This window comes from Miniopterus schreibersii, assembly GCF_964146895.1.
Source record: "Miniopterus schreibersii genome assembly, chromosome: 1".
Lineage (NCBI taxonomy): Eukaryota > Metazoa > Chordata > Mammalia > Chiroptera > Miniopteridae > Miniopterus > Miniopterus schreibersii.
The window spans coordinates 88,161,985-88,187,330 of record NC_138101.1 but is presented as its reverse complement, the minus strand read 5'-3'; the positions used below and the strand labels follow the sequence as shown (position 1 = coordinate 88,187,330).

Sequence of the window (25,346 nt, the reverse complement as noted above, 5' to 3'; positions counted from 1 at the left end):
GCCTCGCTGCACAGGGACAACTTCATTTCACTTGTGAAGCAAGTGCTCTGAGCCTCTGTCACCTCGATAATATGTGAAATTATTTATATTCTCCTTCTTCAAAAGGGGATTTGAGGTAACAGGTGTTTAAAATGTCTGCTGGAACTTCTTCCTATTAAGTGACAAAGCTGACAAGAGTAGGCATGTCCAGTCACTGACGTGCCTCCCGAGGCCTGACACTGCTGTCACCCCTCAGGGCCGAGCAGCCCGAGGCAGTTCACTCAGCAAACCCGCCTTAGTCTACACTGACCCCGATTCACACGGCACCAGGCGCCCCGAGGACACAGAGGCCACAGCACTGCGGGTGACTCAGGCCACGGGAAGGGTGAGTGTGTCAGGAATGACACAGAGCAGGCCTGGCTGGTGTGGCTCAGCGGGTCGGAGTGTCGCCCTGCACATCAGAGGCGGCGGGTTTGATTCCTGCTCAGGGCACAAACCTGGGTTGCGGGTTCCATCCCCAATCGGGGCAAATACTGGAGGCAACTGATTGATGTTTCCCTCTTCCTCCCTCCCTTCCTCTCTCTAGGATCAATTAAAATAAAAGAACAGCAGACTTTGAATATATAAAAAATAAAAAAGAATGATGCAAAGTTCTATAGGGACTCAGAGGAGGGGGTGTTCCAATTAGGTTTATTACCAAAGACTTTCTGGAGTTTCATTTACAGTGGAGCTTAAAGAATTGTAGGACTGGAGAGATGGTCGGCAAGCACGTCAGTCCAGGCTGAGAAAATTGGAAAAGAGGCACAGAAGTTATGAAAGGTAATTTGTGTTTGAGGAATGGTCAGTAGTCCCCTTTGATTGGACAATGAAATAAATTGAGTGCTTCGTAAGGCGAGATCTTTCAAACACTTTATAGGAATTATTTAGGAGGAAACTGGCTTGGAGAAGTAATTTTCCAAGCTATTTACCTGGTTAGAAAATGGTAAAGCAGGACTTGGACTCCAGCAGTTTGGCTCAAGAGCCTGACTGTACAATGATTAGATCAGAGCTGCCTTCAAGGAAATGTGTGAAATAAAGTGAAAGTTAGATTTGGTGTGGACTCTAGATGGCGATGACCATGATGAATGGCGGCCTAAGACGTCTCAGCTTCATTTGAAAGTCATGGGGATCTTTAAGTTTTGAGGTCAGGAAAAGAAAGAATTTGAAGAGAGTTTAAAAAAGTATCAATAGGTAGCAGTTTACAAAATGGATTTGAAGGTTAAGAGCCAGTGGAGGGGAGTCAGTAATTGGCTGGAGTGGCCCAGGCAGGCTCTCACCTAGACACAGGGTCAGTGGGACAGAGGGGACTGAGGGGATGCTCTGATGGCAGCCGCAGGGAGCGTGATCATGTCCTTCCCGATACTACATCGTCACAGATAATTAAAACACGTCTACATTTTTTGCATTCAGGCCATGAAATTTTAATTAATATTATTAATTAAATTGACTTGACAAAATCCCCTATATTTTATAATATTATAAATAAAAGGAAGCTGGTAGAGATCAGGCATAGCAAAGTCCTGACTATTCCTCCTTGAAACTTTCTTCATTTCCTTCTTTTTTCCTTCCATTCTTTCTCCCCTCTTCCCTCCCTCCCCCTCCTCCCTCCCACCCCCTCCTACCTCCCTCCCCCTCCTCCCTTCTTCCCTTTGTTTTTCTCTGCTTCTGTCTATTATTCTTTCTGGCTGGCAACACAGCAGAAAACTATAGTGATATATAATAGCCATTATCTTACACACAACTTTTTCAAGTTTCAGTAGCAAAAAATGCATTATTTTAAATACAGAGAAATTGCCTACAACTGCAGTACAGGCAGGCCTGTCCACAGAAACACTTGGCAAGAACCTTTGTTTGTTTTTTGCATATATGTCTGCTTATCACCTTGAACTGAAATAGAAAAATGCTTAGAACAGTGCCTGGTACAAAGCAAGTACAACAAGTGTAAGTAAAGTTTTACAAAAGAATATAATGTAAATACATGGAAAACAGTTTGTACAGAATCACATCAACTCTTCATGTTCTTGCGTTCACAATGTCTTCTATCTTGTCCTCTGTCATCAGATGTATATTTTCCCATGTCTTCTCTTTTGAAGCCATTTTCTTGTGAGAGTTCATTCTTTTCTAAAAGGGGTTGTTTCTAAAACATTAAAGAAAATATATTGGTTAACATCAAATTACTACTTAGAAATGCAAAACAAATATTTATAATATGAGAGTACATTGGAAATGAACAGTATTTCCTGTCTTGTGACTTGTAAGGTTACTCTGAGTACAAATTTGGGAGAGCAGTAAGTAAGGGACAAATCCCAATTATGGTCAAACTTGATGAATACATATATTTAACATGTAGTAACACAATTTACTTCACTGCACATATTTGGGGAACTAGTCCAGTTTCAGATGAGAAAGGGTCTCTTAATCCACAGCTGTCCTGGGAAGCCAAGGGAATTTCTAAATCATCTTCAACCGGAGGATTTCTGAGTAAACATAATATAATACATGAAATGTGACTTCTGTCTGTGAATCTCTGGACTAATATTGATCTTCGATGCACCAGAAAAGATGTAATTGCACAGAGAAGGAAAACCAGAACTCCTCAGAGGGATCCCCAGTGTACTCAGCAAGAGAATGGATCAGTGCATGTGTGTGAAAAAAACTACCCAAGGCCATGGACATGACCATCCGAGAGGATCAGGGAGAACAGCGCCCCTCCCCCACCTATCATGTCCTTTCTCAACAGCCACTCTGGGAAATGCCACTCACAGTGCACTGGGTAGAGCAGTGAATGGGCCTTGCCTCAGGACCGGGAATAAGGAGCCCCAGATTGAACATGCTTCTGGCTCCATCTAACAGGTTTTAAAAAGCAAGACCTATAACAATCAAACTGTTTCTAAATAAATTATCTACATCCAAGGAAAAAGCTAAAGACATTTATAAGAACATAAAAATACTCAGCACCCAAAAAGTAAAATTCATGGTATCTGGCAGCCAATCAGACTACTAAGCATATCAAGAAGCAGGGAAATATGACCCATAAAATGAGTAAATTGATCAAAAATGACCCAGAAATGACACAAATGTTAGAATTAAAGAACATTAACTTAGATAACATATTCATATCCCACATATTCGCAAGTCAAAGAAGAGACATAAAAGATATAAAAAGGACCTAAATAAATTTTTAAATGTGTGAGACAGTAATACAATGGATACATTAACAGCCTAGTAGACAATTCAAAAGAAGAAATTAATTAATGTTTGTTGAGGAACAGAAACCATCTAAAAGAAAAAGAGAAAAAGTAAAAAATTACAAAAGGAAGAGAGTCTCAGGGAGATGGGGGACAGCATCAAGCAGCCTAATATGTCTGTAGAAAGGAGGGACAAAGACGTATTTGATAATGTTTATTATCACAGCTTCTATTCTACACTATACTGGAGGTTCTAGTCCACGCTATCAGGCAAGAAAAGAAATACAAAAAAGATGAGAATTTGAAAAGAAAAAATAAAACTACCTCTTTACAGACAATATGATCACTTGTGTAGAATATCAATTATTATCTGAAAAAAAAGACTACTAGAACTAAATAAATATTTCTAATAACCCAGAATATAAGATGAATATAATATTGGTTTTCTATAACATCTAATTTGGAAAAAATACAAATAATAATAGTGAAAATTATGAAATACCTAGGGATGATTGCATCAAAAAGATGTGTAAGACTTGTACACTACAAACTCATAACATCGATAAGAAAAGTTAAGGATACCTAAATAAATGGAGAGACATATTTGGTTCATGAGTTGGAAAACTCAGTATTATCCAGAGATCAACTGATTCCAAACTAATCTACTGAGTCAACACATTTCCAGTGAAACTGTCGGGAAGATTTCCTGTTAGAAATTGAGAAGCCGATTCTAAAGTTCATATGTCTATGTTAAAGGGCTTAGATTAGATATAACAACTTAAAAGAAGAACAGCCCTAGCCAGTTTGGTTCAGTGGTCAGAGCACTGGCTCAAGGACTGAAGGGTTCCGGGTTCGATTCCGGCCAAGGGCACGTTCCTTGGGTGAGGCTCAGTCCCTGGCCCTGTCGGGGTGTGTGTGGGAGGCAACCGATCAATGTGTCTCTCCAACATCAATGTTTCTTCCTCTCTCTCTCTCCCCTTCCACGCTCTCTCAAAAGGAATGGAAAAAATATCCTCAGGTGAGGATTAAAAAAAAGCAATCTACAAAACAGCCTCTGAGGCATAACAACATGAGCTTATTTATTTATTGGAATACATGAACATTCAGAGAAATATTATGTGTGTGTGTGTGTGTGTATGTACCAGTAAGTTAATAGGGTGGCACTGGAATTACAAGCTATTTTTCTCTTAAACGGATTTAGACTCTAGCATGGCCGGGGTGGCTCAGCGGTTGAGCATTGACCTAGGATCCATGAGATCGGGGTTCCTTCTCCTTCAGGGCACATGCCTGTGTTGCAGCCACGATCCCAAGTAAGGGGCCTGCAGGAGGCAGCCGATCAATGACTCTCTCATCATTGATGTTTCTATTTCTCTCTCCCTCTTTTTCCTCTTTCTGAAATCAATACAAATATATTTTATAAAAAAACAAAAACAAAAAAACAGATTGAGACTCTAAATCATAAAATATTATATATTATTGAAAATTAAAAGCACCTACTCCAAAATTAACTGGTGGTAACAATTGAGAAGTTTTCCCAAGAAATTCTGATTGTAAGAAAAAATCATTTATATAATTTATTTTTCGATAGGGATTGGAAGTATAGTTTATGGTGTGAGAAAAATTCAAAAGTAGTTGCATCAAATAATAGTGCAATACTTTTTATATTATAGTCAAAATATAATAATGACAGATCTATAGTAAAAATTTCCCTAACTTTCAGCTTCGTATAACGCAGATCTTTGGGGAAGCTGATCCGTCGTCGTCCTGTGTAGTGTACTTTCAAAAATCAAAACCAGCAGAAGCTTCTCTAACAGCCGAGATCAGAGGCGAAGGGAAACCTACCTTCTCGGCGCCCTCTCCTCTGCTTCTGCGCCGCTGTCCCTCTGTCCCAGCTTCTCCTTCAGCATCTTCTGTGGCCTTTGCCAGAAGCAGCATCTCGTGCCGTCCATCCCTAGAGAGCACAGTGTCACTGTCACTGGTGTTTACAAGAAGCCTCTGCAGTGTTTCCACCACCAAGCAGGTCAGAGCAAGTCAGGACCTGACAGAAACTGGGTCCCGGGTAATGAGAGTCGCCCTGGCTTTCGGACGGGCGGCTCCCTCCTGCCCTCCGCCTGGGGATGCAGCCTGGTTCTCTCTGCAGGGTGATTTTTACTAAACCTAAACTGAAAAAGTCTCCACCTCACACTGAGGGCTGCAGGGGTTAAATGGTGTCTATAACTTTCACAATCGTCTCCTTAAGAGCAGACACTGGCTCATACATATAGTTTGTGGTAAGACTCTCAGTATTTTATGTAACAACTTGTATATTATAGCTGTGAAGAAAGATTAATGTGGGTAAATTATTTAGACTTGAAATGACATCAAGAACTATGATAGACAGCTAAAATTATTTACAAATTAAATACTGCTCACAATTTTTCTCTTTATATTTTAAATGTATCACCCTGGCCGGTTTGCCTCAGCCTTGGCCTGCCTACTAAAGGGTCCCGGGTTCAATTCCAGCCAAGGACACGCAGCTCGGGTGCAGGCTTGATCCCCGGCCCCAGTTGGGGCTGGTGTGGGAGGCAACCAGTCAGTGTGTCTCTCTCACATCCATGTTTCTGTTTCTCTCTCCCCCCCACCCCACCCCCTTCCACTCTGAAAAGCAATGGAAAAAATATCCTCCAGTGAGGATAAGACACACACACACACACACACACACACACACACACACACTTGAAATGTCCCTCTCACCTCTTCAGTTTTTCTACGAAGACTGTTTCCTTCCTGTGTGTCCCGCTGTCGTCTGTCTTCTCTGTCCATCCACAGTGGCCGCTGCTCTGCTGGGAGCTCAGGTTGGTGTAATTTCCTGCTCATCGTGTCCAAGTATCTGAATAAAAGCGCGAATGCAAGTGAAGGTGAGTTGGGTGCTTCCCTTCTAGTGGCATCAGCTGCTTTGATGTGCCCGACCCCCTCCTTGCTCACTTTTTATTTCTTGAACTACAGGAATTTCAGTTTTTCCATCAGTTCTGCTCATGGGCTTGTAAGCCAGCTCTCCCCATATTCTGTTACACAGGTCTCCCCACCATGTCAGCTGCTCTTATGGCCAAGACAACGGTAAAATGTGGAGCAGATTCTTTCAAAACATTTTGCACAGTAATTATTCATAACTGAGTGGCCTTTAGGGATATGAGTTTGCAAAGCAGGCTGGAATTACTGAAAACTGATTTCAGATCTAGAAAGAAAAACCAGATCTGAATTTCCTAAGAAAAAGATGTATCCTGGGCCCCTGCACCTTCCAAGGCCTTGATCAAATCTTCCATGTGTAGGCCGGGTCTCTGGGATGTCAACACGCTTAAGGAACTACCACAAATGAGCCCACGGAAGACAGAAGTCAGGCTGTGCAGCCCAGCCCCTCAGTGGATTAGAAGATTGCTTTCCTTTCCTCAATTTTCAGCCTCCCCCCTCTCGCCTCCCCCCTGAAAAGAGCCATAATGGAAAACACCTTGGGAAAATGAAGCCAAGCAGACATGGTTTTGAATCCTAACTCTGTGATGCTAGTTCATTTTTCCTTGTGTCTAAAATTTTCTCCACTATAAAAGAGGGAAAATAATGGCATCCTTTCAAGAAAATTTCTGTGAAGATAAGTGTAAAGAACATACCTGATTGCTTCATGGAAACAGGTCCTCAATAAACAGTAACTGTTCAGTTTAAAAGCCTACAACATTTTCCCCAAATTGCTAACATCTAGCACCTCTGTGTTTACCAATCACATTTTAGAAGTTGTTATGCATAAAATAATATGGACTTTATTTTTTTACCTTTAATCACATTTTGATAATTACATGTAAAATAATATTAAGTGATCTTCTTTCTTCTCTGCCTAATCTTTCAAGAGCTCCTCACTACAGCTAATATGAAATCCAAATTCATTACCATGGGATTGAAAAGGGCAACAGGATCTGTTTTCCGACTCTCTACAACCTAATCTCACATCCACTAGAAACCTTTACACTCACTCACTCAGGACAGAGAAACATTAAGCTAAGATTATTTTTCACTGTAATGATGAAAAAGCTTTTAATGTTATACAAAGTGTAGTTTGATAGTTAATTTAGGAATTTAAATGATTTAAGTACACATTTACAAATTATTTTTTTAATTTGAAAACAGATTAAAACTCAGGCATATAAATGTAAACACCTTTCTCCAGTATGAAGAGATTTAAATGGCAATGTATGTGTCCAAAAGGTAAGTATTTTCAGTGTTTCAATATTACTTAGTAAATTATTCCATGAAATCTCTGAAAGACAAGCTCTTCCACAGCCAAGTCAGATATATATATAAAGGACACTTTTTAGCACCACACCTGGCAAATAAGTGACACAAGATACACACAGCAGGCTGCAAACACTTTTAAGCAATCAAAATTTTCCCTCTTTTCTTATTCCCTTAAAATCCTCACTTTACTTTCAATTTTATTATAATATAAATTTATATTTCAACATCTTACTTACAAGGATTATAATTATATGAATAGAATACTGAGTGTTGCAGGGCGATTTTATAATAAACACTTCTTGTCAATTCAGTTATGCTATGAAAATTTTTAAAATATGAGAAAATACTGGCAGTCATGGTGCTTCACACATTATTGTAATGTGTCCTGCATTTTAAATAATCTTTCAAGCCATAGATCCACGTAAAATCATTATACCTATAGTTTCTCTTTGTAATATAAAATCTTTAGGTTTAATGCTTATTCAACAAATGTGTATAAAAGGGCACAGTGCTTTGAAACTACATGGGTTCAACAACAGCTTTCTTTCCTCACTAATTCATATAACTTTTGAGACCTTTTCAGTAACTTATTTATATTATGTTTAGTAATATGGTACAATTATAAATTTGAAAAAAATCCAAGTAAGTCGAAGAGCATTTAAGTCAAAGGTAATGCTTAGTTAGCACTTCTCTAAGTGCCAGGCCCCTTCCCAAGTGCTCTACAGGTCTTACCTCACTTAATTCTCATAACCACCCTGTCAGTCCTCATTTTGCACAAGAGGAAACTGAGGCACAGAGAAGAATCCTCTCAAGTGCACACAGCAATAAATAGAGCTGAGATTTCAACCCAGAGAGTGCTGGCTCCCAAAGTTAATCTTTAACGATGAATCAAAATACCTACTCCAATTTATCACCACGAACAATTTCATACATGTTTACATACATTTGTAAAGCAAATCTTAGTACTTTCAAATATTAACTCTCACTAGGGAAAGAAAATGATTCAGTAAGCATTAAAAATTAAAAATTTTTTGATTTACAATTTAAAAGGTCACAGTACTCTAGACTTTTAAAGTCTAGTTTTAATTTTGTGTGGGAAACAATCTGAAATTGAACTTGAGGATTCATTACTGCAAACAAGTGCATTACTGGAAGCCAAAACCATACACACCACACAAGCCAATGAAATGAGTGTTTGTGCAGAATGTAGTATTCACAATGGGGAAAACTTCAGGATCAAATAAAAATTCTATCTACCCTTTCCCAAGTTATACTAGTTTTTCTGTGCCTGATTAATTAAATAATTTTACTGGCATACACTACAAAAGTTGACATAAATATAGTAATTTAGAGAAAGGAGGCAACCTAAATAAAAAGATTAGCAGGCAGGATGCTGGAACATATAAAACATGAGAAAAAGAACACAGCTGGGAAAGAGGGAAGAAGAGGTCAAATAGATTGTTACCTGGAATAAAAATTTCAATGTAAGTTCATTTCATTTGTCAACATGTAAGGTAAATTCTCAAATTTTCAGCGAACAAACCTTTTCAAATTTATACAATTACAAAACACAAACTTAAAATATGGTATTATTCATATCCATTTTTAAAATGAGGCGAAGTAAATTGGAAAATTACCAAGCTATATTTTTCGGAGGGGAATTCAATAGAGTATGCCCACCAATTACTGGAGAACCAAAGTTAAGGTATTACGAGGCCATGGAACCTATCATGACGGAATGTACAGCACAGTCTACAGTAAGTCCGCAGTATATTCCAAGATACAAAGAAAAAATGTTACAGAAAAACCTAACTATTTCCTTACATTTTAATACAGACTGGCTTTAAGCACCTAATCTTTAAAAGAAATTTTAATTTGTTCAGCTATTCCTGCCAAAAGTTTGATAATCTTAGTGAACTATTAAACATACTTACATGCAACCCAGTAAAACCTAGAAAATATTTAAAACAATATTAATGACATTTTTTACTATCATCCTTGTGAATATTTTCTGCTCATTTTCTTCTACTGTATTACCAACTCTAAAAATGGTAAATTTTCTGAAAGCTTATACTTGAAAAGCCTGAAAAAGAGATGTGATTGAACTGTTCTCATTTTATAATTTCTTCCTTGCCAATGTGCTGCTCCTACAATTTGCCACTGTAACTGCCGAGGCAGGAGAGGAGATTCTGACGTCACAGACACATTTTAGCTCAAGGGGGAAACAGTGCATCATAGATAGTCCTACAGGGAAAGCGAGATGGATATCACAATCATAATTTACTTTCTAGAAATCAGTTGGCTAATTTCTTTAAAAATAATTTCCAGAGATGATAGTCAATGGAATCCATTATACATAGAATAAGTCACTTATTCAATATAAGCCCTTGGAACTACCGATTACCAAAGGCCACCTGCTAGCAAGATAGTTCCTAAAAAGAAAAAGAGAACAGCCACTCTTTTCCTCTAGCTTCTGTACCACCAGAAATCTCCATTTTACGAGTTCATTCTGGCAGTTTTTAGGCCAAGTGCATAAGAATATTCAAAGGATAAAGGCCACAGAATATATGATTTTCATAATGACAGGAGTTGTTACTTAATTTCTTTTAAAAAGGAATCTTTCCCTTGGCCAAGTGGCTCAGTTGTTGGAGTGTCACAGGTTCAGATCCTGATCACGGCACATACCCGGTTTGGGTTTGATCCCTGGTCTCCGGGCCTGTAAGGGAGGCAACCGGTAGATATTTCTCTCCCACAGCTATTTTTTTCTCTCCATCTCCTTACCTCTCTAACATCAATTTTAAAAAAAATGAAGTCTTCAAAGTCTGAAAAAACTGAAATTAAAACTCATAATCAAAATTACTTTAAAATAATTCTTATACAGTAACAATGTCTAAAAAGTTCAAGAGGAAAGGAAATAACACATAATGGGAAAAAAAAGTGCCCATTTTGAACTAGGGAGCAACAAAAAATATTTCTAAAATTTCTGATGTCCAAAAAGGCCCTCCCCCCACAATATCAAAGTAAACATTAAAACATTTAAAACTATAGTATGTAGAAATAGGTACTTTAGGCTTTCTAAACGAGCATCAAAACTCAAAAGACAATGTTATGTAGGTGGTTAACGAGAACTCTAAAAAAAGCTTGAGACACATTTCCCTTTTCAACAAAAATAGAAAGCAAAAATAAAGAAATGTAATATCCTCTAGTAATTAAAATAATCAAAAGGGAAATGAAAAATACTAAGGCTCATGAATTAAGCTTAGGCTAAAAAGTTCCTCATGATGTTGAAAATTTTCATTTTGTTTTAAGAGGAAATACTAAACTTGCTGGAAGAGGAACCTTGGTATTTCCACAGCCCTTGTTACTGTAGATGAGAAGCTGACCATGTTAATTCCCCTCATTTCTCCCCTAAAAGGAAATCACTTAGCTGGGTCTGAGCAGGAGCGGTGACATTTCTCCATTCGTGGCACATGAGGGGCTCACCATGTCCCAGCCCCTCACTCCTCATTTAGGATAAGATGGCACTGGCCCGCTGCGCAGCACTAACGTTATCGCAGCTGCGGGATTTTCTTACAGCCGCCCTGCACAGGTTTTTGTTTTCACAATATCTGGAAATGGCCTAGGAGCAGAAATCAAAGAGAGCACAGACACGTTAGAAATCACAGGGTTCCAGCCTGAGCACAGAAAGCACCACCGCTGAGCCGCACATGCCGCCTCCTCAGGCAGATGACAGCTCCTGCCCTTGGGGGGCTGCGGTCTCCGCGGCCAAGCCCTTGGGCTTCTCCTCTAAGCTAATTCACTAGGTGAGTCTCTTAGGGACTGTGATTAGATGGCCAGAGGAAAGGGGGACGGAGGATTTATTTTAAAGTTTGGGTTTTCTCAATGGTGTCTAAGGCGTGACAGGCTCCTAACAACACTATCACCTGTTGCCTGGGCACTTGGTCCCTTAAATATAATAAACACACGGGGGGAAAATCAGTGTTACTCAGCTACTTAAATTCTACCCAGTCTTTATTAGCTATTATCTGCTCTAAGCAAATTTAAATGAGACAGGCTTCTGCTGTACTTTCCTGAAAGGTAGGAAAGATCTAATGATTGAAGCACCACAAGGTACTGTTTCACTTGCACTTTAATTGTGGTAGAAACACGCCGTTTGCTAAAGTGCGATCGAAGTCCCTCAATAAGTGTCCATTTTAAACGTGTCCATTTCAGTTGTGAATAATTTTGTTGTATCACCAAAAGTCATAAGCCATAAATATGACTTTGTTCCATGTACTTTACCATTTCCATTAAAAGCCCATGTACTTTCTAACCGCGTATTTGAAACACACATTCCACAATTAATACAGGTCCCTCAGGTGAGCTTGTCTAACAAACTCACGGGACTGAACTGTGACATATACAGAAAAGGCATGAACTTGCAAAGTGAGTTAAGGTGGTAAGTAGGTTATGTTTGTAGATATGACTAGTGACTCAATTTTAAGAAATTATTGAAATATGGTTAGAAAAAAGAAAAAGTTTCAAAAAAACCATCAAAGATTAAATTTGATTTAAAATATTCTGAATCATGGTCACAGAAAACATAATTTTCTTATAAAGTGGGATTCTTCCTGTCAGCCATAAAAGATACCGGGAAAATGTGAAAGAGTTAGTAAGTCTTCTTCACCCTGGTAGTTTAAAAAGCTTTTCATTTTCCTACATGATCTGATTTACCCACAGATGGTGTCTGGTGTCTGGTGGAAACCCCACTCTGTGACTCCGCAGCCTTACCTCCAGGGTCTGTGCTCTTTCTTTTCGCAGACAAGCAAATTCATTAGGCAATTTGTGGTCACTTGCTAGGGACCGAAGGTCAAAATAATATTTGGCATAGACACTGGCAGAGACGTGCAGACGAAACCGGAGTAGAAATAAATACTGCGTCTCCAGCTCATTTCTGAGGAAGAAGGAAAACACAAAACCCACACGGGGCGTGTCAGTCCCTGGGCCGCCCGCAGGCCCCGTCTCAGCACGAGGCTGCTCTGACTTAGTTATGAGACAGCAGAGGCCCCGCTGCGCTAACGCTCAGACAGCACCCAGGGCACAGGGACTCGGGGCCCTTCCGCACCCCAGCACCTTGAGGTTGGGACAAGGGGGAGGAGGGGACGTCCCCCTGAGCCCTGTGCTGCTGGCCCGGGCTCGTTCCCCAGAGTCCCGGCAGCGCAGCTGGAGGCTCCCGCTCCTCCCCGCGCACAGGCCCCGCTGCGGTGCAGGCGGCAGGAGCTGCGGGGCTGTTTCTCAGCTCTGAGACCCTGCGGACTTTCTCACCAGGCCTGTGCCAGGAAGGGGCTCATGAAAGGAGAGATGTGCCAACACAGGAGTGGGCACATGGCCATGGCAGCAAACGGAGCCACTGAGGGCTGCCACTATTATCTTAGAGGGTCAACTCTTGAGGCAACAAGGATTCACCTCTAATAAATAAATAAATAAAGATGCCACACTCAGTGGGACAGGGAAACCCTCCCCGCCCCCAGTGCACGGGGCTAATGTCAAAGGGCATATGCAAGTTTCTGTTCACCTGAACCTTACTGGGGAGAGAAACTGTCACTTTCACAGAACTGGATGCACTTTTATTTGTTTATTTGTTTATTTATTTATTTATTTATTACGTTTTATTATTGTTTAAAATATTAACAGATGTCCCTTTTTCTCCCCAGTGACCCATTCCACCCCATTCCTTCCCCCTCCCCAGTCCCTCTCCCAACCATTGTCCATGTCCTTGGGTTGTGTATATATGGTTACTCTCTCCCCCTCCAGCCACCCGCCCTCCTCCATCCCTCTGACATTCATCAGTCTCATCTATGTTTCCATGTCCCATTTACATTTTCATCACAACTGCATGTTAATTTTGACGTAAAGCACCTACCTATGGTCACCATGCCTGTTAATAGAGATTAATCATAAAGCAAAGCATGGTCCCTACAGATCATGCAGCATCTGGTTTTTTGTTTGTTTTTTAGTTTTTCAATGGCTAGATGGCTGAATGGCATACTATTCACAGGCACAGCAAATTTTCTGAGTAGCAGCTGCTCAGTTCAACTTATTTTTTGAAGGAAAATCATATATATATATTTTTGTACTTTTTTTTTTTACTTTTTAATTTTAATTTTCTTTAAAATATTACAGATGTCCCTGGGAAATCATATTCTAAGAAGACACATAGATGTTGGAAAGTTTTAAGAAAAAGCTGATAGCCACCAATTTTTCAGTTTAGACTAAAAGGAGATCACTACCAATAGGAGACAACAGCAGGTGGATAACACCAATGTACATGAAACAAGGTTATAGTGTCTTCCAATTTCCAAAGATCAAAAACAAAAGCAGTCTGTTATAAACATAGCTCCTGGGGTTTCTCTGTTCATACTCAAAAAGCATTCTCTACAACTGGTCTGTACCTAGACACTGCAGCCATTTCCCCAGAAGCTCACATCGATGACACCTCACACATTTCCCTGCAGGTTCTCTGATGTTATAACTAGAACCAGAGCCGCACCAGCTGAGTCGCAGGTTTTTAGAAAACTTCAGCTGCCACCATGGTGGAGCTAGTGTTCCTGAGCACAAATTATCCTTCCCTTGAGGGACCAGATGGAAGACTGATGACAGTGGTGTCAAAGTCACTTTAGCTTCTGCAACTTCCCCCCAAAAAGTAATTGCATTGGTTTCAAATTTACTATTTACTGTCATACCCTTTGCTAAGATCACTACCAGCAAGGCCACTCTGACTACTCAGTTTACACGATTATCAAAGTCTGCTTTTCTACCAAAAGCCACGTTGAAAGCTACTGATAATCCCTGGCCCCTTCTCTTCATCACAACTATTCTCACTTTAGTTCTCAATATGCATTTTGGTCATTCTGAAAGGGTCTTCTCTAGAGTAACGAGCAAAGGTAACAGAAACAAATTCTGGCTACTGCCCACCATCATCTCAATTTCCTATGATGTTAAATATAATCTAGAGGGGTCCTCTCACATTTTCTTAAATGCCACCCACAAACACATTTTTCAAAATTGTTATGAAATTCATTGAGGTCATACTGGTTAATCAAATTCCATACATTTCAAGCGTACAATTCTCTGATATATCATCTGTATATGGCATTGTGTGCAGACCACTCAAAGTCAAATCTTTTTTCATCACCAGATATTGGACCCCCTTTACACAAAGACATTTTCACTGTCAAGCAGGCACTCCGTCTGCTGGAAATACCTTTTGGGCTCATCCTGCCAACCGCCTTCAGGGCCCTTCACAGCAGCCGTGGTGGCCCGATCAAAACTCCTTGTGATGTTTGGGGTTCCACTCCCATCTCTGCATGCCAGCTCTGAGGAGCACCCTCATGGGTAACCCATGGCCTCCCACAAAGCACTGCTGTGGTTGCTGAGTGCCCCTGAAAATTCTCAAACGGGGTGGGCACTGGAAGAGGCCAGTGATGTTTCTCTAACTGCCTGAGAGGTAGGACCTTCCTAAATCATCAGATCTGTTTTTAAACATGTGAAATGCTCATTAAAGAGCAGGAGAGAGCAAAGGTATCTGAAACCTGTATATATGGCTAATCTTCTATCATGGTCTAACAACAGAACTTTAGATAAATGGAGGAAAAGACCAGTAAAAGCAAATATACTATGTGTGACTCAGGTTTAAGCTAGAACCAGCTCAATAGTCTAGTGGCGCTAAGGCCATTAACAATGGCCAAAAATTTACTTCAAAGGCCAGATGTATGCCCCTGAAAAACGGACTGGGGACAACAGAAAAATGTTGAGTGGGATCCAAAATTGTGGTAGAGTAGGTGAAAGTTACCCTCACTCCTCCCAGGACCAAACTGGAATTATGACTAAAATATACAGCCATCAATTTGAATAACCAATAGAAGACTAGCTGAACAGAAGTCTCATAACCAAGGATTTATGAAGAAGCCACATCGAGAGGCTTCTGGTAGGAAGGGCAGAGATTGAAAAGGGCTGGCCCCATCACCCGTGTGCACTGGTCAAGCATCCAGAGGGCTATCTCAGCTACAAAGGTCTCCTTTTAAAAGCACAGGGTCTCAGCCCCACGCCCAGCTCCCCAGCCCAGAGCACCAGAGCCAGGAAAAGGAGCCCACATAACATCTGGCTATGAAAATCATCAGGGATCTGTCTTCCAGGGAGAGACAGAAGTCTCATAGAAACCCAGGCACCCTCTTGAAGAGCCAGCACACAAAACCTTGTTTATGGTCACTTACCCTAAGCACAAACAAAAGGAGGGTGGCTCAGTGCAGACTAGTGAAAAGAAACTGAGATGTGTGGCTCTGGGGAGAGAGCTAAGGGACAGATGCCAGGATCTCTGTGTTGAGTCCCTGTCCCCCACTGCCCACAGACATCATCTTTCTTGGGCTGAGAACTCTTCTCCTGTGACATCAGCCTGAGGGAAAGCATAATCCCACCCTCCTGATCCCTGTCCTCTCACCCTGCAGAGCTCATATCTGACAGAAAATTCAGCTACCTGAGCCCAGGGACTAGAGGTCTGGGCAGATTCAGGGTGTGTCCGAGACTGAGTTTTGTGGCTTGTGTCAGAGGCCTTTTCTCACCACCCCCCTTCCTTAGAGCTTAATAAGTGCTACCTCACCCAATAAGAGATCCACTAGTTCCACCCTCTGGAATCCTAAGAGCCCTGCCCTACTGGACTTGGGGGTCTCCAGATGCTCTCGGCTAAATCAAGGACAGACTGAATTGTGTAGCCTCAAGTCGGGCCAATTTTCCCTCGCATGTTCAACTGGTGTAGACCCGTCCCTTCACATCACCAAATCTTGGTCTGTTTGGTTGACCCCAGATGACTCCCTGAGACATCAGTTCACCAAAAAAGCCTGCGGGTACCCAGCATTTGACAACTGGCCCTGATGTACTCTGGGATTTTTTTCCTGAGTGGCCTGAGACTCAGCACTGGCACCAAGACTGAATATGTATCAGTCTGATGAACACCACTTGCCTGTACCTGATGACTCACTGAGAACCTAACTCACCTCACATGGTATTGCCAAAGACTCTTTAAGTGACCCAACTTAACAGGTAGCCTACAAGTGGAGGCAGGTAAAGGTGCATTGTGAAGTGCCTTGGACCTTTCACTGACCTGTAACAAAGCTCACTGCTGATAAGAGGTGGCCTTGATGAGCAGCTTGGCCCTTCCCATGCACTCCCAGTCAAAGCAAGGGCAGCAGCAAACTGTGACTCACTTTATAGCTCCAAGATGATTGCCCAGGGCCAGTCACAGGCAGAGTCAGACATTGATGTGCATGAGTCAATCCCAAAAGGCCGCAAACCAACACACCCAGTGGCAAACTTCAGGCAACATCAGAGCAGCACTCAATTAGCTCCATAAGCAGCACATTCAAAGGGAGATCTCAGGAAGCAAAGACCCTGCTGAGGTGAATTCTGCTTCATGTGGTAAACTCCTGCATATCAGCTCTTACACTGTGGTCAAGGTCAATCGTAACAGTCAAACAGCATGAGGATCAATGCCACACATAGATGGGCCAACAGCAGTCATGACTAAACTACAACAGAAGCGCTCATGTATCTCACACAAGAAACATTCCTGGAGCACCAGTTAATGTAATCACAGAGTGTGCCAAGGGTCCCACAGGATACCTACTACATAAGGCCACCCTACCAACACAAAGAGACAAAGCAGAATGACTTAACACACAGAAACAAACACAGAGAGGTAGTAAAAATGGGGAGATAAAGAAACATGCCTCAAATGAAAGAACAGAAGAAAGCCCCAGAAAAATAATTAAATAAAATGAAGTCAAGCAATCTACCAGATACAGAGTCCAAGACAATGGATATAAGGATGCTCAAGAAACCTAGTGAGAACTTCAACAGCATGAAAAAAGGACGTAGAAATCATAAAATAGAGCCACTCAGGCCCTGCACAGTTTTGCTCAGTGTTAAGAGCATCATCATGAGGACCAGAGGGTCATGGGTTAGATTCCTGGTCAAAGGCACTTAACTAGGTTGCTGGTTGACTCCCTGCCCGCAATCTGGGAGCATGAAGGAGGCAACCAGTCAATGTGTCTCTCTCACATCAATGATCCTCTCTCTCTCCACCTTTCTCCCTCCCTCCCTGCCTCCTTCCCTTCCACTCTGTCTGAAAAACAATGGAAAAATATCCTCAGGAGACGATAACAGAAAAAAACACACACCCAGTCAAAATGGAAGAATACAATATCTGAAATGAAGAATACACTTGAAAAAATAAACAATAGATTAGATGAAGCAGAGGGCTGAATCAGTGATTTGGAAACAAAGCAGCAGAAAACAATCAGAACAACAAAAAGAAAACAAAATTATAAAAAATGAGGATACTTTAAGGGACATCTGGGATAACATGAAGGTAACAATATCAGCATCATAGGGATCCAAGAAGGAAAAGAGGGAGAGCATGTGAGCGTGTAATTAAGAACTTATTTGAAGAAATAATGACTGAAAATTTCCCTAACCTGGTGAAGGAAAAAGACACAGGAGTCCAGGAAGTGCAGAGAGTTCCAAGCGAGATGAGCCCAAAGAGGCCCACACCAAGATAAATTATAATTAAAGTGGCAAAGATTAAAGACAAAGAGAGAATCTTAAAAGCAGCCAGAGAAAAGCAATTAGTTACCTAAAAGGGAGCTCCCAAAAGACTGTAAATGATTTCTTTGGGTTTCCTTTTTTTACTGTTAAAGCCTTCCTTTTTATCTTTTAATTTTATCTTTATTGTTGAAAGTATTACAGATGTCTCCTTCCCCTCCCTAGATCCCTTCCACTCTACACACACCCCATCCCCAGGCTTTTATTGCACTATTTTCTGTGTCCATGGGTTGGGCATATATGCCTATAAGTTCTTTGCTTAATCTCTTCCCAACTCAGCCTTTTCTTTTGATATACGTCAGTCTATTGCATGCTTTACTGTCTAAAAATATGGAACGCTGGACAAATTTGCATGTCATCCTTGTGCAGGGGCTATGCTAATATCTAGGAAGTGATCATGGTAACTGATTTCTCAACAGAAACATTTCAGGCCAGAGGCACAGGCAGGACATATTCAAAGAGATGAAAAGGGAGGATCTACAGCCAAGACTACTCTACCCTCTAAGGCTATCATTTAAAATTGAAAAAGAAATAAAGAGCTTCCAAGAAAAGAAGAAATGAAAGGAGTTCATTAATACCAAAACAGAATTACAAGAAAAGTAGAGTATTTTCTTTAAGAATATGAAAGGAAAAACAGAAACATAGTTATAAGGAATGAAATAGTATTAAATACATATCTATCAATAATTACTTTAAGTGTAAATGACTTGAATGCTCAAATCAAAAGACAAAGGGTAGCTGACTGAATAACAATGCAAGACTTATATATATGGTGTCTACATGAGACCCAGCTAGGAATGAAAGAAACATGGAGACTGACAGTAAACGGATGGTAAAAGATAGTTCATGCACACAGGAAAAAAAGCTGGGGTTGCAATACTTGTATCTGACAAAACAGACTATAAAACAAAAGCTATAATATGAGATAAAAGGGACACTAAATAGTGATAAAGGGATCAATCCAACGAGAGGATATAACCCTTGTAACCATTTATTCACACACATAGGAGCTCCTAAATACATAAAGCAGATCTTGATGGACATAAAGGGAGAATCCACAGTAATCCAGTCACATGAGGAGATTTTAACACCCCAATAAACATAAATGGATAGATCTTCCAGAAAGAAAATCAACAAGGAAACACCCATCTTAAATGACACACTAAACCATATGGATTGAATTGATATTTTCAGAGCATTTATCCTCAAAGAAGCAGAATACACTTCAAGTGCACAGAGAATATTTTCCACAATAAACCACATGTTAGAACACAAAACAAGTTTCAATAAATTTATGGAAACTGAAATCATATCAAGCATCTTAGTGTATAAATACTAAAAGTTAATCACAAAATAAACTGAAACACACAAACATATGGAGGCTGAATAACATCCAACTGTGCTGGCTGGGTTATTCATTTGTTTGGAGCATAGTCCCATACACAAAAAGGGTGAGGTTTGATCCCCTATCAGGACACATACCTAGGTTGTAGGTTCGATCCCTGGTGTTGGCACATATGGAAGGCAGTGATCAATGTTTCTCTCTCTCTCTCTAAAAATCAATGAAAACATATCCTCAGGTGAAGATTTAAAAAAATTAAGTAGCATTTAACTAAACTATCAATGGGTTAACAATTAGATCAAAAAAGAAATAGAAACGTACATCGAGACAAATGAAAATGGAAACACAATAACCCAAAACCGATTAAATACACTAAAAGCAGTCCTAACATGGAAGTTCATATACCAGTGTTCCTCAAGAATGAAGAAAAAGTTCTAATAAATTATCTAACATTATGCCTAAAGGAATGAGAAAATGAACAACAAAGAATGCCCAAATCAAGTATAAGGAAGAAAATAATAAGACAATAGTGGAAATAAACAAATAAAAATTAAAAAAATAATACAAAAGATCAATAAACCAAGATCTGGTTCTTTGAAAAAATAAACAAGACTGATAAACCTTTAACCAGATTCATCAAGAGAAAGAGGACTGAAATAAATAAAAGCAGAAATGAAAGAGTAGGAACAACTGACATGAAAACAATACAAAGGATTATAAGAAAATATTATGAACAAAAATATTTCAACAAATTAGATAATCTGGAAGAGATAGATAAATTCCGAGAAATACACAATCTTCTGAAACTACACAAAATAAATAGAAAATCTGAATGGACTGATTACAGCTAATGAAATCAAAGCTGTAATAATTAAAAAACACACAAAACTTCCAACAAACAAAAGTCCTGAACATGATGTCACAGGTAAATTTTACCAAATATTCAAACAAGAACTGACACTAATCCTTCTCAAACTATTCCAAAAAATTCAAGAGAATGGAAGACCTCCAAGCTTATTTTATGAGGCCAACATCATCCTAATTTTGAAACCAGATAAATACACTAAAAAGAAAGAAAATTGTACTATACTATCCCTGATGAACAAAGATACAGAAATCTTCAACAAAATACTAGCAAGCTGAGTTCAGCAATACATTAAAAAGATCATAAATCATGATTAAGTGAACTTTATTCCTGGGATACAAGGTAGGTACAATATCCGCAAAACAATTTACATGACAAACCAAAACATAAACAAAATCAAAGATAAAACTATATGGTCATATCAAGACATGCAGAAAAAAATTTGACAAAATCCAGAACCCATTTCTGATAAAAACTTTCAAAGGCAAAGTAAGATCAGATGGAACATATCACAACATGATAAAGGCCACATATGACAAGCACACAGCTAACATCATACTCAATGTAGAAAAATTGCAATAGTTTCCCTTAAGATCAGGAACAAGACAGGGATGTCCACCTTCACCACTCGTATTCAACATAGTACTGGAAGTCCTAGCCACAGCCATCAGACAGTAAGAAAAAGTCAAAAGTAACCAGACTGGAAAGGAGGAAGTAAAACTCTCATTATTTGCTGATGACATGTTACTGTGTATAGAGAACCCTAAAGATTCCACCAAAAAAAACACTACTAGAACCGACAAACGAATTCAGTAAAGTAGCAAGATGTAAGATAAATATCCAGAAATCAGTTGAACTTTTATATGCCAATAATGAACTATCAGAAAGGCAAACTACAAAATAATCCCACATATAATTGAATCAAAAAATACCTAAGAATAAATGTAACCAAGGAGGTAAAAGAATTGTACTTGGATAATTACAAGACACTGAAGAAAGAAGCTGAAGAAGATATAAATAAATGGAAGCATATACCATGCTCATGGATAGGAAGAATTAACATCTTTAAAATGTCCATACTACCCAAAGCAATCTATAGATTCAACAAAATTCCTATCAAGATACCAATGGTGTATTTTACAGAAGTAGAACAAATAAGCCAAATTTTTATATGGAACCACAAAAGACCCTGAATAGTCACAGCAATTGAGAGAAATCCTAACAAGGTTGGAGGTATCATGCAACCTGATTTCAAACCATACTACAAGCCTATAGTAATCAAAACACCATGGTAATGGCATAAAAACAAACCTATAGATGGATGGAACAGAATGGAAAGCCCAGAGAGAAATCCACACCTATATGGTCAATTAATATTTGACAAAGGAGGAGAGATCAGTCAATGGAGTAAAGACAGTCTACTCAATGAATGGTGTTGGGTAAATTCGACAGATACTTCCAAAAAATGAAAGTAGACCACCTTCTTACACCATACATAAGAATAAACTCAAAATGGATTAACTTAAATATAAGATTCGAAACCATAAAACTCCTAGAAGAAATCAAGGAGTAACACCTGGAACATTTCTCTTAGTAATATTTTTTTGCTGATAGATCACCTGAACAAGTGAAAGAAAAAAAAATAAACAGATGGGACTACATCAAACTACAAAGTTTTAACACAGCAAAGGAAAACATGGACAAAATTAAAAGACAACCCACTGATGGGAAAACATATTTGACAACAATATATCTGGTAAGGGGGTTATTATTCACAATTTATAAAAAACATATATAACTCAACACCAAAAGTACAAACAATACCATTAAAAACAGACAGAGGACCTGAACAGACGCTCCTCTAAAGAGGACACACTGATGGACAACAGACATATGAAAAGATGCTCAACATCACTAATCATTAGAGAGACGCAAATTAAAGCCACAATGAGATATCCCCTCACAGCTGTCAGAATGTCCATCACCAATAAACCAACAAACAGCAAGTGTTGAGGAGGATTTGGGAAAAGGGAACACCTGTGCACTTTTGGTGGGAAGGCAGATTGGTGCCGTCATTGTGGAAAACATTATGGAGTTTCTTCAGGAAATTACAAAGGGCACTGCCTTATGACTCAGTGATTCCACTTCTGGGAATGTATCTGAAGAAACCCAAAACACGAATTCAAAACAATCTATGCCCTCTGTGTTCACTGCAGTATTATTTACAATACTCAAGCTATGGAAGCAACTCAAGTGCCCATCGATAGATGAGTGGATGAAAAAGCAATGGCATATTCCTCAGCCATGAAAAGAAATCTTCCCATAGAGTGAAATCTTACCATATGTGAGAGCATGGATGGACCTAGAGGGGATTATGCTAAGTGGAATAAGTCAGTCAGAGAAATACAAATACCACATGATTTCACTTTGCAAAGCATATGATTTTCTAACCATTATGCTGTACATCTGAGACTAGTACAAAATAATATTGAATGTAAAGTAATATTGGAAGATATAATAAGTAAAAATAAAAAATAGGGGGAAAAAAGGACTGGAACTGGCAGACGGCTTTCAGAAAGCCATGAAGATATTAATAGCACTGTTGTTTTAGGATGTGAGCTTGTAAAATGATTGCCAATAGCCATCAGAGAAATACATTTCAAATTATCACAGAGATTATTACAACAATAACAGATGAAGTCCTACTGATTAGTGAAGAATATGAATTGTTATAGCAAATGTGGATAGAAAAATGAATGTACTTGTATGCCTCATTCAGTTCTCTGCACAATGGAACCTTTAAGAATACTTCTTAATATGTAAACTTTATGGGGGCAAATGAGGTATTGGAAAATGGTTAGAAAGTTCACCAAAACCTTGCATACTCACATGTCCTTGAGTGTGATGCCCGGGTGGATTCGGCAAAAGTCCATATTCCATACAGCCAGGTCATCCACATACTTGGCAGCAAGAAGGATGGCTCCCAAAACAATTCTCCTCCAGTTCGTGGGGCAAATGTCGAGCTCAGCATAAACTGTAAGTCGTTCTAAGTAAATCTGCAAAAGTAGAGCACTGGTCCTTGACTCTAGTTCAGTTTAAGTGCTGCGATAAGAACTGTTAGGAACCACAGATTTCATCTGTTTTTGACTCGCCTTTTACTCTTAGGTTCTACAGAGGCTGCTGGGCCAGCCAAAGCCAGAGGCCAAGTCACAGTTGCAAACCAAATACTTTTGTTGCCTACTTGGCCCATGTGAATTCCCAGCCCACTTTTTGGTCACAGGAATGAATGGACACCTTGGCAAAGGGCTTCCTGAAGGAATGTTATTACCATCCCACTTGTAAAGGGCAGCACACCCAGGCCCGGCGCAGATGCTTGAGTGCCTGCCATGTGCACTGCTTCATGCCTGGCTGGTAGTTATGGGGCGATTTTACAGAGCACTTGAGTATGTAAATCCCTGGTAACACTGAGCACATTTGTATCTTCTTTACACAGTAACTACTCCTTTTGTGGCACAAGCAGAAGATAAAACCTGGTCAAGACAGCCTCCCAGTGGCTGCAGCAGGACAGACAGGTACGCGTGAGGCAGGGCAAAGCTGTCAAGTATTCCTGGACTTAGTGTCTTGGAAAAAAACACGCATGCATACAAAGAATAGTCTTTTTATATCCCCCAAGCTTCACACCTCCATTATCATTTCATGAAATTCATCTCTGTCTCACACAACCAGAAGCTTAGTCAATTCTATTGTTTTCAGGTGGTAACAGAGCTGCCAGTGTCTCTCCCTGGTCCTCCTTTAAACCTGCCAGGTAGCTGGTGAGGTTTCAGGATTTCTTTCACATATTGGATGTCTATTCTGCAAAGAATTGGGTGAAGTTAACAGCTAAATAAAGGCTATAGAGGCAAGTGGTGACTTGTTACCTCAAAGGATGCTTTTCAGAAGAGCATGTGTGCCATTTGACAAAAAGAAGAAAGTCCCCACATTAAAGAGTATGTTTACTGTCTGAGGTTATCAGATTGACAGCTCAGATTTACCAAAGGTTTTCAAACTCAACTGTATTTTAAAACACAAATGGTTATTGAACACTATGTGTTTTTAGTGAAAGTTTTCACCAGTCTCCCAAAACTCAGCGCTGTCGAGTATTCTAAGAATAAACCTTACAAGGTTCAACTTTCTACTTTATGGGAGTAATCAGAGGCACTTACACAATGTTGGCAATCTCTCAACTTCCCATCACCTTCACTGGCAGATGTCCTATGTGCCACTATTCATTAATTTATACCACATGTCATCCTGTGACAGTGGAATTGAGATTTCTCTTCTCACTGAAACTCTTCTATCAGTGAAGCCAATCTCATCCCACTTCTGAAGAACACCTCCCACAATTACCTGTCTCTGAAGAATCCTCCGTCCACCAGAGATTGCCCAAAAGTGAATGTGCTTATCTTGTTCCACTCCTGCCTCCTGAAACCCTGAGAAAATTCCTCACGTTGCTCACAGCAAATGCCCTGATGCAGCTTCTCATCTCCCATTCTCTCCTCAACCTACTTTAGTCTGCCCCTGGCACTGACACTCTACTGAAGCTACTATTGCTAAGGCCATTGGTGCCTTTGGCATACAAACCAGCGCTCTTCATCCCCATTCCCCAAGTACTCCCTAACATCATATAGGGCACTGCCACCTGTCTAAGTGCTTGGCCAAAACTCTCCAATTGAGTTAATCTGGTACAATCGGTTAGCAATTCTTGTCATCTCCACCTGTCACTGGAAATCAGACTGCTATATCCTATTTGTCACTTCTCACCTGTGTCACTATTATTTCCTCCTGACTTCTTGGTCTCCACTCAGACTCCCAGCTACAGTCTCTTCTCCCCAAAAGTAGCCAGGGCGGCCTCTAACTAAGAGCACTTCTCTCCCCTGCTCAATATCTGCCAAAGGATTCCCATCAAACAAATAAAAATGGAACTTCTTCCCATGGCCTGAAAGCTACAAAGCCCTGTAATATAGGACTTGCCCTTCTACGGCCTCATGTCCTACATTCT

General features: G+C 40.0%; 1 protein-coding gene across 5 annotated transcripts in view; it reads right to left on the bottom strand.

Moving 5' to 3' along the window:
• Positions 1 to 5,061: 5,061 nt before the first annotated feature.
• Positions 5,062 to 25,346, bottom strand: part of LOC308558353 (cyclin-Y-like protein 1) — a 51,780-nt gene continuing 31,495 nt past the window's right edge. For 4 of the 5 annotated variants that reach the window (XM_081139965.1, XM_081139968.1, XM_081139966.1 and 1 more), the window contains 3 exons: positions 23,198 to 23,364; positions 12,237 to 12,399; positions 9,778 to 11,085 (listed from right to left, as the gene is read on the bottom strand). In XM_081139965.1, the coding sequence (XP_080996091.1) occupies positions 10,975 to 11,085; positions 12,237 to 12,399; positions 23,198 to 23,364 (441 nt within the window). In that variant the 3' untranslated portion in view covers positions 9,778 to 10,974. Of the gene's footprint in view, positions 5,158 to 9,777; positions 11,086 to 12,236; positions 12,400 to 23,197; positions 23,365 to 25,346 lie in introns of those variants that run through there. The other variant, XM_081139969.1, reaches the window with a different exon arrangement.